Source organism: Amblyraja radiata, chromosome 26 (genome assembly GCF_010909765.2).
Source record: "Amblyraja radiata isolate CabotCenter1 chromosome 26, sAmbRad1.1.pri, whole genome shotgun sequence".
Taxonomy (NCBI): domain Eukaryota; kingdom Metazoa; phylum Chordata; class Chondrichthyes; order Rajiformes; family Rajidae; genus Amblyraja; species Amblyraja radiata.
The window spans coordinates 5,231,791-5,250,724 of NC_045981.1; the positions used below are offsets into that span (position 1 = coordinate 5,231,791).

An 18,934-nucleotide genomic window follows, 5' to 3' on the forward strand; every position below is an offset into this window, starting at 1 on the left:
AAAACCCTTCCGCACAAGGTTCCACTTACAGCTTTAATTGACATTATTAATGTATACAGTTTTGGGTTTGTTCATATGATGTCATATCCACAGAGCAAAAGGCCATTACCTCAGCTGCCCCACATTCTCCAGTTCTTGAATGCATTAGAAGCAAACTCCTGTTAAAGATGGCACTCACCAGTTTAGTTAACACATTAAATCTAAACTTCTTGTACCAATGTGGTCATCGCAAGAAGGCCAACTAACGCAAATAACTTTCACGCTGCCCTGTCAGGACTAATTAGATATGAACAAAGATAAAATGTGAATTGAAATAAATCTTTTCAGCACTAAAATAAATATACCAGAATTTCAAATTTCCTTTCATATCCGTGCAAGAACTCCTGGCAGGGAAATAACTTTCACGGAAATGGGGATTCCAGGACAATATCCCGAGCATCAAGATCTCCCACAGTTTATTATTCTAAACATTAAATTCTAAATAAATTAGGTACACAGTACAATCATTAATCAAGGGAGAGTTGCTGCACATGTTCTTTCCATGAAGTGTGTAGCAAGGAACTGCAGATGCTGGTTTAAACTGAAGATAGATATAAAAACCTGGAGTAACTCAGCAGGGCAGACTCTGGAGAAAAGGAGCAGGTGACTTTTCGGGTCGAATCCCTTCGTCAGACTCTAACATTTTGGGTCAAGGCCTTTCTTCAGACTGAAGAAGGGTCTCAACCCGAAATGTCACCTATTCCTTCTATCCAGAGATGCTGTCTGACCCGTTGAGTTCCTCCTGCTTTTTGTGTCTATCTTCTTACTATGAAGATTGTTTATAGAGGCATTTACTCCCAGGACTGCCAAATAATGATTTCACTAACAGCAGCATCTCAAGTCAGTTATATTATTTTGCGGTCTGCATCTTAATCTGACCCTTCATCCTGTTTCATTTTGTTGGCCATCTCACTGATTCTTGGAAATGATGGTGGTCTTCAGGTAACAACCTTTATTTTTAGTATGGAAATTGCTGAACACCATCTGAAGCAAGACATGGGAGTGCCATCTCCGCCATCAAAACACGGGAGTTCCTAATGTGAACTGGATTAGTTGTTGAACATGGTTGAGGATTTCCAAGGGCTAAGATAGCAAAGTCATTCTGACTGTGTTGCAGGTTTCTAGGTGGGCTAAGCAATGGCAGAGGTGAGGGGCAAACCAAGAGGTGAGGAACGGAGATGGCAACAGCTTTGGGTAACCCGTTTCAGGCGTAAAACCAAATACCTGATTGAAAAACTGAAAGATACAACCAAAAGACAGACTCCTATGGTGCATGTCCAGAACAAGGGGTCACAGTTTAAGGATAAAGGGGAAATCTTTTAGGACCGAGATGAGGAAAACTTTTTTCACACAGAGAGTGGTGAATCTCTGGAATTCTCTCCCGCAGAAGGTAGTTGAGGCCAGTTCATTGGCTATATTTAAGAGGGAGTTAGATGTGGCCCTTGCGGCTAAAGGGATCAGGGGGTATGGAGAGAAGGCAGGTACAGGATACTGAGTTGGATGATCAGCCATGATCATATCGAAGGGCCGAATGGCCTACTCCTGCACCTATTTTCTATGTTTCTATGTTTTATCTCATAATATTCCTCTCAAATATTTAATTATTTGCCTTACACATTTAGAGCAACTGAAGAACGGATGTGTTCCTTCAGTCTGTATTTGCAGGAAGCAGAGATGCTGGAAAGGCCACGCTGCAATATGAAGAAGGGCGGGAGAGGATGAAGATGTCTGAGCGTGTGGGTACTGAACAATGCACATGTGAACTGCAGAGCAATGTTCAAAATCAAAATAAAAAAACAAATATAATCAGATCACTCCAAACTGCATATTTTCAGCCCGTTCACAATAATTCTGTACAATAATCTCATCTATGCAACAATGTAAAACTGGTTCAATATTTTCTCAAATGTAGAAGATTGGCTTTGCCAACAGAATGGCGTTCCAGGATTTCATCACCAGCAGTATCTCAAGTCAGTTTTACTCTTTTGTGGACCGCATCTTGATCAGAGCCCTCCAGCTCCCGTTTCATTTCATCAGCCGTCTCACTGATCCTCGGAACTGAAGACTGCCCCCGAGTCCCTGGTCCATTTGTGCTGAAAGAGCCATGGATCTCCTTCAACTGTCGAAGCTCCCGCTTCTCACGCCGTTCCTCCATCTCTTCAATCTCATCCGCAAATAGGGTTTTCAGGGATGGAATGAGTTTAGGCACCACCTTGAAGTCACCAAACCGAACCTGTGTGGAAATGTTTTAGGTTTTTTTTTACAGTAAGTAGTGTACTGTGTTGAAATCTCATTATTACAACAGTGTATCACTACTTGGAACAGATGGCTATAGCAAACAGATATTCAGTGCATGGAGTCCAAGTTCATTCCTTACGTTTAGTTCAGCTGAAGGCAATGGAACCCAACAACAATGGCAAAAGAAAATTCTCGCAATCACTTGCAACTAACATTGAAAGTCAAATCTACCTCACGTCTTGGTCAAACTACAAATGCCAGCTACACAAAGTGCTGGAGAAACTCAGCAGGTCAGGCTGCATCTTTGGGTAACATGGATAGGTTAGATAGGTCACTCCCTCACTTATTGTAAGGGGGGGAGGGGGGAGTTGGAAGGGGAAGGGGGGATGGAGGTAATAGGTTGGTACAAGTGAGGAGGGCTTCTTGATAGGCAAATGTAGATAGACAAAGGCCAGAGATGAGGTTAGAAGATTGAGGGGGGATTTTATAGAAACTTACAAAATTCTTAAGGGGTTGGACAGGCTAGATGCAGGAAGATTGTTCCCGATGTTGGGGAAGTCCAGAACAAGGGGTCACAGTTTAAGGATAAGGAGGAAATCTTTTAGGACAGAGAGTGGTGAATCTCTGGAATTCTCTGCCACAGAAGGTAGTTGAGGCCAGTTAATTGGCTATATTTAAGAGGGAGTTAGATGTGGCCCTTGTGGCTAAAGCGATCAGGTGGTATGGAGAGAGGGCAGGTACAGGATACTGAGTTGGATAATCAGCCATGATCATATTGAATGGCGGTGCAGGCTCGAAGGGCCGAATGGCCTACTCCTGCACCTATTTTCTATGTTTCTATGAAAAGAGACAATATGCACGTCAAAAGAATTGAAGAGTGGCGAATTGTGAAGCTAGAGAAAGGTATGTAGCTGAGAATGGAGGGGGGGTGGGGGCAGTATGTGGGGGTAGAAGGGAGTAGAGGAGGGTTATGTAGCTACCTACAATTGGAGGGTTCATTGTTCATACCCAACTTACCCAAGCAAAATATGAGGCGTTGTTCATTCAGTTTGCACATGACCTCACTCTGGCAATGGAGGAAGCCCAGGATAGGAAGGTCAGTATGGGAATGGGAAGAGGAGTTAAAATAGTTAGCAACTGGAAGATCAAGCAGGCCTTGGCAGACCTAGCGCAAGTGTTTAGCAAAATGGTCGCCAGGTCTATCCCTGGTCTCGCCAAGGTATTGGAAGCCACATCAGGAGCAGCGGATGCTGTAGATGAGGTTACACGTGGGGGGCACATAAACCTCTGTCTCACCTGGAACAACCCAGCCCAATAGTATGAACATTGAACCGCATGTAAACTGGAGGAACAGCACCTCATATTTCACTTGGGTAGCCTTCTTCAAATGTTTGGACAAAGGCCAAGTTATTAGGGAATTTTCACTGTCCAAACAACTTCGTGGCTGTAAAGAAGTCAGAAGTGGCTGGCAATATTGTGGATGCAAGCCAATCATCATCTGTCAAAGGTTTGCCCTGTGAATTATTTTTCTCTCTGTACTTGTGAAGTGATTTATCCTCAAATGGGAAACAGTACGTACCCTCATATGGTCAAATGCTATTCCAACTTTTTCATTGAAGTCCGCACTGAACAGGGGGATCTTTGCATATCTCTGGCTGAAATGATTTAACATTATGAATTCTGCATTCATCTTCATGCCCACATCAATGGCTTGAGAGGTTGTGCTGTTGCAAAGAGACAACAAACAAAATTGTTTAAATACAACTTTAACAAGTGATTTTGGAAAGTCTTATACAAATACTGACAGTGCATCACAAGAAGATGTGGGCAAAGGTAGCGCAAAATTCTCGGTGAATAAGTGCTCAAGAAATTCTCAATATTCTATAGTGAAAATGGTGTGGGGGAGGGTTCCCCATGGCAGGGTTTAATCATTACAATTGTAACGGAAAACAGTGAGCATACTCATCATGGCAAGTGGCATCTGTGACAAGAGAAACAAAGTTAACAATTCACAATCAAGAGCTCAAAACCCTTTACATTCACTGTGTCTGTCCAACAGTTTCTTCAACCTGAAATATTAAGACCAAGAAAACAATTGCAAAACTCAGAAGATAACCAATTTACAATTACTGGTGAAGCAGTTTCCCCTCTCTCACTACAGATGCTACTTGATCTACTGAGTATTTCTGGTAGTGCGCTAAGAGCTGATTGGACCCATTTCAATGCAGATGTGCAGCCTGGGTTTTGGAGGTCCAGAATCTTTGCTAAAGGTAGATAATCGAGCTTGATTGAAAGTATCATTTCTCAGCTTGCTGGACTGGCAAGTTAAAGGCTGGCCCTTTAAGTGTCCCTCGAGGAGGCCCCTGCCCCTTTGGTCAAGGCTCGCTCATGTTTGTGGCCCACACCGTTCGTAAGAAGAATATTCCCAAGACAAAACTCCACAAAAGGCATCAACAAAATGTTCCAGGCCAACTGTCATGGCCGCACACACCCAGCGATCTCACGCGCGTGTGTCTGGAGCACAAAGATAAGTGTTTTCCTCAGCTTGCTTGGTGCACACAACAGACAAAATCAGATCTAGTAGATGAGCTAGACAGTTCTTTAATCACTCCAACTTATAGGCCTGCAGCCTCCTGTGAAGTCCAATGCAACCTTGAGTATACCACATCATCTTCTAACTGGGCACATTGTAGCCTTCTGGACTTCAAGCCCTGTCCCAAGTTGAGAGTGCTCTCCCGAGTTTAAAAAAAATCAAACTCGTGGTAAGCACGGAGAATGAACGTAGCGGGTACGTCGGAGCTCGGGGACGTCTCTTACCGGCTCGTACCGCTAATGGCAGGTACTCGGGAAAACTCGTTAACGGCAGGTAAGACCCGTGAAGATTTTTCAACACGTTGAAAAATGTCCACGAGAGCCCCGAGTACCAACGAGTGGCCATTACCGTAAATCTCCGAGTTCGAATCAGGGCAAACTCGGGAGAACGCTTGGAATGAACTCGCACCGTGGGACAGGGCTATTAATATCGAATATCACAACTTCCGTCAATTTGCTTCAGTTAGACTTCCGCTAAATCTAACTCTCTCTTGTATACATCCAGTGAATTGGTCTCCACTGCGTCCAATGGCAGAGAATTCCACAGATTCACAACTCGCTGAGTGAAAACGTTTTTCCTCGTCTCATAAATGGCCTACCCCTTATTCTCAAACTGTGACCCCTGGTTCTGCACTCCCCGAACATCGGGAACATGTTTCCTGCATCTAGCCTGTCCAATCCCTTAAAGTGGTAATAGTTCCTCCGGGATGAAATGGATAGGTTCAGAAATCTAGTGATAGTTTTTGAGGATTTTATAGGTTAAAAGGTAAAGTAGCATCAGAGTTTGGTCATTACCTGTGTGTTTTCTCAATAGCTTCTTCCTCAAGTCCATCTTCCAGTGTAGCCTCGTGAATCAGCAGGTTGGCATTCTGCCCTGTTCAGTAAAAAGACAGTTCAAGTGGGAAACTGCACTGCCCTTTAAATCTAAAGATATATTTGTATTCCATTTGTTAGTGCAAATGCAGTTCAATATTTGACAGTAGTTTGCCAAAATTCCAGACATTCGAAATGCCTCATTGAGCAGATTTATCAGCTGCTGAGAGTGAAGACTGGAGCACAACCGACAGCAACTGCCCACCATCCCCGCCACTTGGACTGAGCCACATGTTGCCAAGACCCTCACTAGAGGCTGGTTCCTGGACAAAGTACAAATTTTGCATCTATACCCACCTAATTAACTTACAAACCCGTACATCTTTGATGTAAGGGAGGAAACCTAAGATGGCACAATGGGCTAAGTGTTCGGCTGGCAACCGGAAGGTAGCTGGTTCGAATCCCGCTTGGAGTGCATACTGTCGTTGTGTCCTTGGGCAAGACACTTCACCCACCTTTGCCTGTGTGTGTCCTTGGGCAAGACACTTCACCCACCTTTGCCTGTGTGTGTGAATGTAATTATGTGAAGCACTTTGGGGTCAATGCAAGTTGACTAAAAATGTGCTATATAAATAAAGAAATTTAATTTTAATTTAAGATCTCGGAGAAAACCCACGTGGTCACGGGGAGAATATACAAACTCCGGACAAACAGCACCCGTGGTTGGGATCGAACCCGGGTCTCTAAGCTTATTTGGAGGCTATAATGTTTAATAGTCTGTTGGTTCTCGGGAAGAAGCTGCTCCTTAACTTGGACATTACAATTTTCAGGTTCCTATACCTTATTCCCGATGGTAAGAGTGAAATGAGAGTGTGGCCAGGGTTTTGTGGGTCTTTGATGATGCTGGCTGCCCTTTTCGAGGCAGATTTCTTTGATGGTGGGGATGTCAGGACCCGTAGTCAGTCCTTCAAGAATACCCCCTTTTTCTTAGGCAGTCCTGCGGGATCAAGAATGACTCGCTTGACTCAGGATTTACGTTTTGGCGGTTATTAATGAAGCCGATGCAGAAACCACAGACACTTCCACAGATGTGGTGAGAGGTTGCTGACAAGGTGGATGGGTGGGTAGCTTTAGAGGTGGTTAGGCTTAGGATTGGTTTCCAAAATGCATCCCCCAAGCTAATGATACTAATGTGATCTAACCAGTCCATGTACAGGGTCTTGGTGAGTACAGGGTCTTGGTGAGACCACATCTGGCGTATTGCGTACAGTTTTGGTCTCCTAATCTGAGGAAAGACATTCTTGCCATAGAGGGAGTACAGAGAAGGCTCACCAGACTGATTCCTGGGATGTCAGGACTTTCATATGAAGAAAGACTGGATAGACTCGGTTTGTACTCGCTAGAATTTAGAAGATTGAGGGGGGATCCCTCAACCTTGAATTACAAAATTCTTAAGGGGTTGGACAGGCTAGATGCAGGAAGATTGTTCCCGATGTTGGGGAAGTCCAGACCAAGGGGTCACAGTTTAAGGATAAGGGGGAAATCTTTTAGGACCGAGATGAGGAAAACATTTTTCACACAGAGAGTGGTGAATCTCTGGAATTCTCTGCCACAGAAGGTAGTTGAGGCCAGTTCATTGGCTATATTTAAGAGGGAGTTAGATGTGGCCCTTGTGGCTAAAGGGATCAGGGGGTATGGAGAGAAGGCAGGTACAGGATACTGAGTTGGATGATCAGCCATGATCATATTGAATGGAGGTGCAAGCTCGAAGGGCCGAATGGCCTACTCCTGCACCTATTTTCTATGTTTCTATGTATAGTCCTTGGATTGTCCTTGTTATCCATGCTTTCAAATTATTAACATATTCTAAAGCAGTGGCGTTGACATTTATTTTTCAAGCAATCCACTTTCATTCATGATTCACCCAAATAGCCTGATTGAATTAAGTAATTCTCTGATCTTTGATCTTAGACCAATTTCAAACATCCCATGACTCGCCTGAAAGCAATGTTCCAAAGAACACTTACAGACTATGTTATTCCTGGTGTCTGCAGCTAAATTATACATTTGGAGTTGGTTTCCATGTTTTACTGGCTTGTAACCATGTCATTGAAATGACCACAAGAGTCCAACAAATGGACCTCACTTGTAGGATTTGTTGACAATCCAACAAGAGATTCAACAATCTCTTGACCATCTTAGACAGATACAATCTCAGATAGATGCAAGAATAACATGGATAAAGTTCAATGTTGGTGAGTTAAGGGTGCTGTTGTGATCCCCGGAGTGACAGGAAAAGAGCGCGAATAGCCAACTATTGTTCCTTCTAACTATAGAGAATTTAGAAAAGAGACTGCAGATGTTGGAACCCTGATTTAAAAAAGAGTGCCGGAGGAACCCAGCGGGCCAGGCAGCATCTGTAGAGGGGAATGGACAGATGACATTTCGGGTTGGAGTCCTCGTTCAGATTCGATGTTCTAATCCAATTTCATTGCATTCTCAAATTCACTGACCTGTCTGAATGAGGTTTGTACAAGGCATGGTATCTCCCGAGTACACAATTTTCCAGCCTGAATTGTGCTGTAGGATGCAGCCAAAGGCATTTCTGCAATGACGCACCAGGCAGGTCTGAAACTGACAGAAACAAGCAGATAGAAGAAAATAGCACAATGTTAGTGTCCAGAACGCACTGTGGCAGATGCCAAAGATCCAAACTAAAAACTCATCCAATTTCACCAACTTTATTTACTGTTTGAAGCAACACATCTGTAAACTGAATTCTTTATACAGAATTCAGCAGCCAAATAAGACAACAGATCTTAGCCCAAGATTTTACCCAATGTTAAGAGATGGCTACAAGCATCAGATATTCTCAGTTGCAGATTCTAAAACCCACAACTTAATGAAGCATCAAATACTTTGCTCAGATTAGAAAGTTACAAGTAATTCTTTCACTAAACTCAGTTTTCTTTGCAAAGATGACGTTAGAGGGAATTAATGGGGAGAATTGTCTTGCATTATTGTTATTGGCCACTCATTCTGCTTGGATTAAATTAGCCTGAGCAACAACACAGAATTCCAAACTATTTTCTTTTGAATTACGGGATTTGAAGAGAAAATTGTGTGGGCACCAAAACAAGATGCCAATTTTGCAACCGCAAGAAATGCAACACCTGTCCCTTTACCTCCCCCCTCGACTCCATTCAAGGACCCAAGCAGTCGTTCCAGGTGCGACAAAGGTTCACCTGTATCTCCTCCAACCTCATCTACTGCATCCGCTGCTCTAGATGCCAGCTGATTTACATCGGTGAGACTAAGCGGAGGTTGGGCGATCGTTTCGCCGAACACCTCCGCTCAGTCCGCAAGAACCTACCTGAACTCCCGGTGGCTCAGCACTTCAACTCCCCCTCCCATTCCCAATCCGACCTCTCTGTCCTGGGTCTCCTCCATTGCCAGAGTGAGCAACACCGGAAATTGGAGGAACAGCACCTCATATTCCGCCTGGGTAGCCTGCGGCCGGCGGGCATGAACATTGAATTCTCCCAATTTTGCTAGCCCTTGCTGCCTCCTCCCCTTCCTTAACCCTCGAGCTGTCTCCTCCCATCTCCCCGCCCTCGGGCTCCTCCTCCTCCCCTTTTTCATTCCTTCTCCCCCCCACCCCCTATCAGTCTGAAGAAAGGTTTCGGCCCGAAACGTCACCTATTTCCTTCGCTCCATAGATGCTGCTGCACCCGCTGAGTTTCTCCAGCATTTTTGTGTACCTGCCAATTCACTGTTGTCCATTTTGTGCTAACGAAGACCATTTTAACCCCCAGGAATGTTTCCTGTTTCAGCACTTCTCAGGAGAAATACAACAGGAGAACAGTCAAACAGAGTCTGTACCCCGCAGGCTACTCCAATTCTCTTTGGTAAAAAAAAAAAAAAAATAGCACCTAAGGCAGTCAACAGATTGACATGACAAAATGTCCCTTTACCTTTTCCAGTTCAAGCCTCTTTAACAAAGAGTGGATCAAGTCTTGAGTGTTGAACTTGGTAACTTTGCTACCTTCCACAAGATGCCATGCAGGAATGAGACTGAAAACACAAAGGTTCACCTGATGGTCAAGCACAGTCCAGTGACAGAACAAGACCCCTCATAAGACCCCTCCAGATCCAATGTCAGACCCACCAGGCTCAGACTTCGTGAGCCCGCTAATCATGCCATTGTTCCTCATTACTCCACTTCCCATTACACACTATTGCTCCGCATCATCAACATTCTTACCGTGCAGAAATGAAGTCACCTCAACCTTGAACATTTCATTAAACTCTGTGTCGACAGACTTTTGTGGAGTGAAACTGAAGATTTAATTTACTCTTCCAAGAATGAAGTGCAGAGTCTTTGAATGGCCTGCAGCGGATGTGAGCATTTTAATCGGCTTAGTTCAGTTTAGTTTAGAGATACAGCGTGGAAACAGCCCCTTTGGCCCACCGAGCCCGCACCGACCAGCGATCCCCACATATTAACACTATCCTACACACACTCGGGACAATTTACACTTATACCAAGCCAATTAATCTACAAACCCGTACGTCTTTGTAGTGTGGGAGGAAACCGAAGATCTCGGAGAAAATCCACGCGGTCACGGGGAGAACGTACAAACTCCCTACCGACAGCACCCGTAGTCGGGATCGAACCCGGGTCTCCACCGCTGCAAGCAGCAACTCTACCATGCCTGGAAGCTGTTCCGCTGACTTCCCTTGGACTTAAAATTCCAGGGCCATTACTGCTTTCAACTTGTACAAATAAAAAACAAAGCTCAGTAAAGAAAGCAATCCTCCAAATGCAGACTCACTTGATATGTCGTAGAATCTTCTGGCAATGACTGTGGTACTGATTCAACCAGTTCATGATCTGTGCTGGACCCACAAGTATAACCGGGCTGAAGGGTTCACCCAGGGCAACCTGGAAATAGAACATGTGTTTAAGAAGGAACTGCAGATGCTGGAAAATCGAAGGTACACAAAAATGCTGGAGAAACTCAGCTGCACCCGCTGAGTTTCTCCAGCATTTTTGTGTACCTTGGAAATAGAATACATTAATTCCTGTCAACAGGGGTCAAAACAAAACAGCAATGTACAGATGTAAGCGGACAATGTTTTTAAAGGTTGGCAGCAACATCATGGAACAAGGGACAGAAAGCAGGGTAGAGACACAAGGAACTGTAGATGCTGGAACCATCTGCAGTTCCTTGAGCCTAGTTGTCAATAGCTATTCTTGGAATGAGATGATAGATACAGCAGCTCAGTTCTGGGACCATTGCTCATTCCAGGCATAATAGTAACACAAACTTGGGAATACAGGGAATACTTTCACAGTTTACTGATGTAAAGCTTGGCTACCTAACCCAAGCTTACCTACACATGCTATGTTTGGGTTGTGTTGGTTTTTGGTTCAGGTTGGCTAAGATGAGTGTTTTCCCCAGGTCCTTAGGTCCCCATCTTGGACAACACAGCTCACCCCCATCATGACACACTGGTCAACCTGAGGAGTACCTTCAGCCACAGACTGGTTCCACCAAGATGCAGCACAGAACGCCACAGGAGATCCTTCTTCCCTGTGGCTATCAAGCTGTACAACTCCTCCCCCTTCTGTCGTGGGGTAGACTGAGACTGACGCTCGTCCCACTCCCCAAACTTTGCACATCCCCCAATCCTTTCCACTCGTCACTTTAATTTCATGTATCTTGTGTTGTTTTAGGACCGTTGGCAGATCAATTTCTCTCCTGGGATAAGTAAAGTTCTGTTGTATTGTTTCGTATCATATTGTAGGTCAGGGCAATTGGCCAGATGCTACGTGTGCCATCCATGCCTCGAGAAATACACCTGCTTCTCCTTAAACGGCTTATGGTTAAGACTGATACAGTTATCGCAGGAATCAGATCAGTTATGGAAACAAAGTACAAATACTTGTACTTTCAGTCTGAAGAAGGGTCTCGCCCTGAAACATCACCCATTTGCTTCTCTCCAGAGATGCTGCCTGTCCCGCTGAGTTACTCCAGCATTTTGTGTCCATCTACAAATACTTGTGCTCGAGTTAGGTGTTAACTTTGCATCTGCACAGAACTCAATACTGAATAGACACCAACTGCAAATAGGCCCGAAAGGTCAACCATTCTTTCTCTCCAGAGATGCTGCATGGCCCACTGTGTTACTCTAGCTTTTTGTGTCTATCTTCAATTTAAACCAGCTACACTCTGAATCAAAGATACTAGAGCTAGACTCTGAATCCTGAAGCCAATTTTATTTTTTACTTTTCACTGTTCTGTTGGAATGTGATCAACCCAAAACAATTATTGTTTTTCTCTCTGCAAATGCTGCCTGTTCTTCAGAGTGATCCCAACATTTGTTTTATGCAATCTTTAATTGTGCACCAGTGTGTGTTAGATAATAAAAATTCAAATATTCGAAAATAGGGTTTAACTTACCAAAGCCTTTTCTCGTTCCAACAATATATTTATCAGGCCCTGCAACATAACAAGGTGTTACTATGGAAATAGTAAATTGTAACAATACACTGAACAACCCCCCTCACTGTCTCCTCGCCCTCTCCTTGGGCAGGAGGTACCATGTAAAATCCCCTCAGCTCCCACCCAATCTAGGCAGGAATTTAAAGCAGCACATCAGAGGAATTTACTGGAAGTTACACACAAGAGACTGCAGATGCTGGAATCCTCAGCAAAAAATAAACTCCTGGAGGAACACAGCAAGTCAGTGGAGGGAAATGCACAGATGGTAGGGATCTGAAGAAGGATCTTCTTCAGAATAGGATTTACTATCATTTGGAAGAGACTGGTATAACTCGGGAGAGTTAATTGACAATGATCCCAAGCATACTGCTAAAGCAACAAAGGAGTTGTTCAAAGCTAAAAATTGTCAATTCTTAAATGGCCAAGTCAATCACCCGATCTGAAGTCAATTGAGCATGCCTTTTATATGCTGATGGAAAAACTGATGGGGACTATCCCCCAAAACAAGCATAAGCTAAAGATGGCTCCAATACAGGCCTGGCAGAGCATCACCAGAGAACACACCCAGCAACTGGTGATGTCCATGAATCGCAGACTTCAAGCAGTCATTGAATGCAAAGGATATGCAACAAAATACTAAACATGACTACTTTCATCTACATGACATTGCTGTGTCCTAAACATTATGGTGCCCTGAAATAGGGGACTATGTATAAACACTGCTGTAATTTCTACACGGTGAAACCAAAATGTATAAAAATGGCCTTTATTAAAATCTGACAATGTGCACTTTAACCACATGTGATTTTTTTTTCTAATACAAATCTCAAATTGTGGAGTACAGAGGTAAATAAATAAATGATAGGTCTTTGCCCCCATCTTCAGATAATAGGCAACGTTTCGGGCCAAAACCCTTCTTCACCGCAGTCTGAAGAAGGGTTTCAGCCCGAAACGTTGCCTATTTCCTTTGCTCCATAGATGCTGCTGCACCCGCTGAGTTTCTCCAGCATTTTCGTCTACCATGGGAGATCTATAGACCAACAATTTACCAAAGCCACCCTTCCTCATCTCTAGTGCAATAAATCCAGTAAAGGCCAGGTTAGTTATATTATTGATGCAGAGCTTGAACATGAAACAGGCAGAAATAATACTGCTAATACTGCTAATACTCACTGTGTGATGATCAGCATGCATGTGGGACACAAAGATGGTTGACAAATTACAGAGGATCCTGTCCACATCATTGCCATAGTGGCGACAGAGTTGTCCAAAGGTGCCTTCACCGCAGTCCAATAACATTGACCGCTTGGAGCTAATACAGTGCAAAACACAAATCACGGAGATGATACGTGTAATATTACCGTAACTGTTTTTATCCCCATCTTACTCTCTTCAAGAGAAATTTCCTAATCTCATTCCTTTTCTTCAGATCATCAACAAAACGAATCACAAATTCTAGCATACTTTTTGGGTCAGATAGAAAAATTGCACTGAGCTCAAATTACAGACAGAGTCCTTACTAGGGGCAAAACTATCACAATTTTATTTTATAAAAATAGGTGCATTAATGCATTTAAATAACCCCTTTAACGAAATAAAAACAGCCAGTCACCTTACACATGAATCATAAGGAACATCATATGGATGAGGGGGCGATCTTATAGAAACATATACAATTATAAAAGGACTGGACATGCTAGATGCAGGAAAAATGTTCCCAATGTTGGGCGAGTCCAGAACCAGGGGCCACAGTCTTAGAATAAAGGGGAGGTCATTTAAGACTGAGGTGAGAAAAAACGTTTTCACCCAGAGTTGTGAATTTATGGAATTCCCTGCCACAGAGGGCAGTGGAGGCCACGTCACTGGATGGATTTAAGAGAGAGTTAGATAGAGCTCTAGGGGCTAGTGGAGTCAAGGGATATGGGGAGAAGGCAGGCACGGGTTATTGATAGGGGACGATCAGCCATGATCACTATGAATGGTGGTGCTGGCTCGAAGGGCCGAATGGCCTCCTCCTGCACCTATTTTCTACGTTTCCATGACCAAAGCTTGCTTGAAAATTAAAATAAAGAATATAAAACATAAATAAGATTCTTGTCAATTAACACAGAATGCTTCCTTCTCAACGTACAGCCCTTCTGTTGACTAAAGCTGCCACGATCAATTGAAACAGACTTACTCTATATTTAGAATGATGGAGCTAACATTCCGGATCTTCATTGGGATCGCAGAGCCTGTTCCAAGGAAAACGACCTCTGGATATTTGTCAACATTATCTGGAAATACAAGTCAAAGATAAATTAACTCCCAATATTAATGACTAGTAAATCTGAACAGTTGAAAAACACATGGACATTTGTATTCAAATTTACATAAAAGGAAGATTACATTGGAAACCATAGTACAAAAGATACATCTAATGCAAATAAAGTTTCCAAGATTCCAAATACCTTGCATTTAAATTAATTCCATATATCCTGAAAACATATTCAGTCCATTAGGAAATAGGCAACGTTTCGGGGCGAAACCCCTTCGGGGTTTCGGCCCGAAACGTTGCCTATTTCCGTTGCTCCATAGATGCTGCCTCACCCGCTGAGTTTCTCCAGCATTTTTGTGTGCCTTCGATTTTCCAGCATCTGCAGTTCCTTCTTAAACATTCAGTCCATTAGATCTGTGTTAGCTCAGAGTCATCCCATTCCCCTATAAATGTTCATGTAATGTAATCTCCCTACATCCACATTAATTATACAGCACCAACATAGAAAATAGGTGCAGGAGTAGGCCATTCGGCCCTTCGAGCCAGCACCGCCATTCAATATGATCATGGCTGATCATCCAACTCAGTATCCTGCGCCTGCCTTCTCTCCATACCCCCTGATCCCTTTAGCCACAAGGGCCAACACTGCGGCTGGGTCAATTTACCGTGGCTAATTAATGTACCAACTCGCGTCTTTGGGGTATGGGAGGAAGGTTTATGTTGATGTTTAGGTTTATTAGTGTCATGTGTACTGAAGTACAGAGAAAAGCTTTGTTTTGCATGCTATCCAAACAGATCAGATATACCATACATATATATATATACAATCAAGACAAACTCAAGTACAATAAATAGAGCAAAGGGGAAGATACAGGGTGCAGAATGTAGTTCTCAGCACATTATAGCGCATCAGTTCCATAGACAAAGTCTGATGTCAACAATGGGGAAACATAGAAACATAGAAAATAGGTGCAGGAGGAGGCCATTCGGCCCTTCGAGCCAGCACCGCCATTCATTGTGATCATGGCTGATCGTCCCCCTATCAATAACCAATGCCTGCCTTCTACCCATATCCCTTGACTCCACTAGCCCCTAGAGCTCTCTCTTAAATCCATCCAGTGATTTGGCCTCCACTGCCCTCTGTGGCAGGGAATTCCATAAATTCACAACTCTCTGGGAGAAAACGGTTTTTTCTCACCTCAGTCTTAAATGACCTCCCCTTTATTCTAAGACTGTGGGACGAGGTGAATCGAACAGTATTCTGGTAGGACTGTTCAGAAGCCTAATAATAGAGGGGAAGAAGCTGTTCCCGAGTCTGGTTGTGAGCACTTTCAAGTGTCAGTATCTTGTGCTGAACGAGAACAGGGAGAAGAAGGAACGACCGAGATGGAACAAGTCTTTGATTATATTGGCTACTTTCCCAGAGTGAAACCCATAGTGTCACAGAGAGAATGTGCAAACTTCTCACAGACAGGAGATCAGGACTGAAGCCTACAGCTGTACCACCCTTATCTTAAATAAAAACAGAAAAAGCTCAGCAGTGGGTGAACAACCTGGGAACATCTTTGGAGAAAGTTCATGTTTCAGGTGCATGACACTTCATCAAAATGGGAAAAAGTCAAAAAGGTAACGAGGATTAGCAGGCACTACATTTGGGATAGAGGAGGGAAGAATGTCAGAGATGAGGTGGAAAACAAAAGGTCATATAAGATTATTAAGGGTTTGGACACGCTGGAAGCAGGAAACATGCTCCCGATGTTGGGGGCGTCCAGAACCAGGGACCACAGTTTAAGAATAAGGGGTAAGCCATTTAGAACGGAGACGAGGAAACACTTTTTCTTACAGAGAGTTGTGGCTGTGTGGAATTCTCTGCCTCAGAGGGCAGTGGAGGCAGGTTCTCTGGATGCTTTCAAGAGAGAGCTAGATAGGGCTCTTATAAATAGCGGAGTCAGGGGATAGGGGGAAAAGGCAGGAACGGGGTACTGATTGGGAATGATCAGCCATGATCACATTGAATGGCGGTGCTGGCTCGAAGGGCCGAATGGCCTACTCCTGCGCCTAAAGTTAGGCACCTGAAAGTAAAGCCACTATAAAGCCACTGTCGATCAGAATGTCTGTTTTTATCATATTGTTAATTTTAGGCCTACTTTCTGTTGTAAACATGGTAATTTTAATTTGTTTTTAAAGCTCCATGTATTTATCCTTTTTTAATTTATACACTGAATGGAAACCGATGGGGCAACGTTTTTTCGTTTCCTCTGTGTATGTGAGTTCTCAGTGAAAATGATATTAAAGAAATACTGAATACTGGACTCAGCTGGTTCAGTATTTTTTAATGAATATATGTAAAGAGCATTGCAAGACCAATTATTAGCCCATCTGCTCTAGTTGTTTAATATTTGATTTTTTTTAGTTTACGGCTCGGGAACAGGCCCTTCGGCCCACCGAATCCGCATCGACCAGTGACACTACCTATACACATTAGGGACAATTTTGCACTTATACCAAGCCAATTTAGCTACAAACCTGTGCGTCTTTGGAGTGTGCGAGATCACGGGGAGAATGTACAAACTCCGTAAAGACAGCACCCATGGTCGGGATGGAAGCCAGGTGTCTGGAGCTGTAAGGCAGCAACTCTACCATTGCATCACATTGTGTAGCTGTGTTACAGCATCAATGAATACTGGCTACCAGAAATGCCAGAATAAAGTGCGCTCACTGCAGGTGTTCTACATTTTTAAAATAATAGCCTCCTCCTGCCTAAACAGACAAGTTCCCTGAGGAACAACTTACTATTGAACGATGAAGGAACCAGACCACAGTACTTCCCAGACAGGAGTTCCCAAAGCACCAGGGAAATCTCTGCTCACTCTTGTGAAAGTGGCGCTCTGTGATATTGTTTAAAGACTGCAATTGCCATCCCAGAAGATCAGGAATAAACAGACTAGCCACAAAGCAAGTTAATGTAATCTGAAGGTGGGGAACCACTGGAGCAGTTAAGGTAGCCATGCATTTAATTATTTCAACCCAGTTCAGGTACACCCCAGGGGGAAAAAAACCAGCACGGCAGATTAATAGAACCAGGGAGGAATGTTTCTAAACAGAGACTTCCTTTTCAAATGTAATAATCCAACATTTGCAATGATTTACCTGATGGAAGAGCAGGGTTTGTAGCTAATACTCGCTTGCACTCTTCAACCTGCGCCATGAAGCCTGGGATTTCCATTGCCTCGTTAATAAATTCCTTTGTGTCAACTTCAACCACAGCATCCCTGCTTGAACAAAGTGGAGAAAATGCAGCTGAAAATCAGTCATGCAGGAGGGAAAATATTTGTTTAACTAGTCAGCCATTTCCTTGTTCCCCATTATAAATGCACCTGTTTCTAACTGTAAGGAACCTACATTTGTCTTCACTAATCTTTTCCTCCTAATATTTTCCTCTTCACATATCCATAGAAGCTTTTACAGTCAGTTTCCTGTTAATATTCCCCGCTATTTATGCCCCTCGGATTTTACATACTGATCCACCACCGATTTTCCAGTAACTGGTTTACCACCTCTTTTAATCTGGACAGAATTACAGGAGCACACTTGAACCCCACTTACCTTCCCCATTCATGGCAGCCACTTAAATGGAGGCACACATTCCCCCAGTCTCACCCGTGGCTATCGATGATGCAACTATCTCAACCAATAGTCCAACAATTACTTCCCTTGCTTCCCACGATGATCGAGGATACACTTGATCAGGTCCCAAGTATTATTTACCTTTATGTGTTTTAAGAACTCCAGCATATCTTCTTCAGTCATGTGGACTCTCTTCAAGGGAAAGAGGGTTTTGTAATGACCTAAAGTTGGTGGTCAATGTTCATTGCAATGGGTCCGAAGCTACTCAAGGGGAATGAATGGGAGGTTCAATTTGTGTGTGGCCTCACTCTGGCAATGGAGGAGGCCCAGGACAAAATGGTCAGTACGGGAATGGGAAATGGAATTAAAAGGGTTAGCGACGGGGAGATCCAGTAGGCCTTGGCGGAGCGAGTGCAAGTGTTGGCGAAATGGTCGGCGAGTCTACACGTGGATGAGTAAACTGTTCTCTGCTACTCCAAAACGACTTACATACAATGAACAGCATAACAACAGGCCATTCAAGGCAACTAGCCATGACTGGTGGCAATGCTTGTATAGCCCCTATACTCGTCCAATAACTCACTTGGTCCCAGCTACTTGGACCTGAAATAGGGGATGGAGGTAGCTAAGACCACCCGAGGCAGCAAGTCCCACATTTCAGCTGCTCCTTAATTATATTATTCTATTGCAATTGTATTTGCAAATTATTCATTTCGCCATTTGCCTTCTAGATTTGGTTCAGGTTCTAATCAGAAGTTTCTGAATGAAATCACCATTGAAGGATGAGTCACAAGTTCCCAAACAAATGTATAAATGGGATGTGCTCAGCTCCCTTGGTTTCACAGACTGTTTATATGCC

The 18,934-nt window shown here is 43.6% G+C and overlaps 1 protein-coding gene across 2 annotated transcripts in view; it reads right to left on the reverse strand.

The window, feature by feature from the left end:
- Positions 1-1,609: 1,609 nt before the first annotated feature.
- elac2 (elaC ribonuclease Z 2) overlaps positions 1,610-18,934 on the reverse strand; it is a 36,753-nt gene continuing 19,428 nt past the window's right edge. Inside the window, exons 15-24 of one of the 2 annotated variants that reach the window (XM_033044075.1) lie at positions 17,599-17,720; positions 14,371-14,467; positions 13,365-13,503; positions 12,150-12,188; positions 10,518-10,627; positions 9,657-9,756; positions 8,196-8,316; positions 5,665-5,743; positions 3,857-4,001; positions 1,610-2,272 (exon numbers count right to left, since the gene is read on the reverse strand). In XM_033044075.1, coding sequence (XP_032899966.1) covers positions 2,006-2,272; positions 3,857-4,001; positions 5,665-5,743; positions 8,196-8,316; positions 9,657-9,756; positions 10,518-10,627; positions 12,150-12,188; positions 13,365-13,503; positions 14,371-14,467; positions 17,599-17,720 — 1,219 coding nt within the window. In that variant the 3' untranslated portion in view covers positions 1,610-2,005. Of the gene's footprint in view, positions 2,273-3,856; positions 4,002-5,664; positions 5,744-8,195; positions 8,317-9,656; positions 9,757-10,517; positions 10,628-12,149; positions 12,189-13,364; positions 13,504-14,370; positions 14,468-17,598; positions 17,724-18,934 lie in introns of both variants that reach the window. The other variant, XM_033044074.1, reaches the window with a different exon arrangement.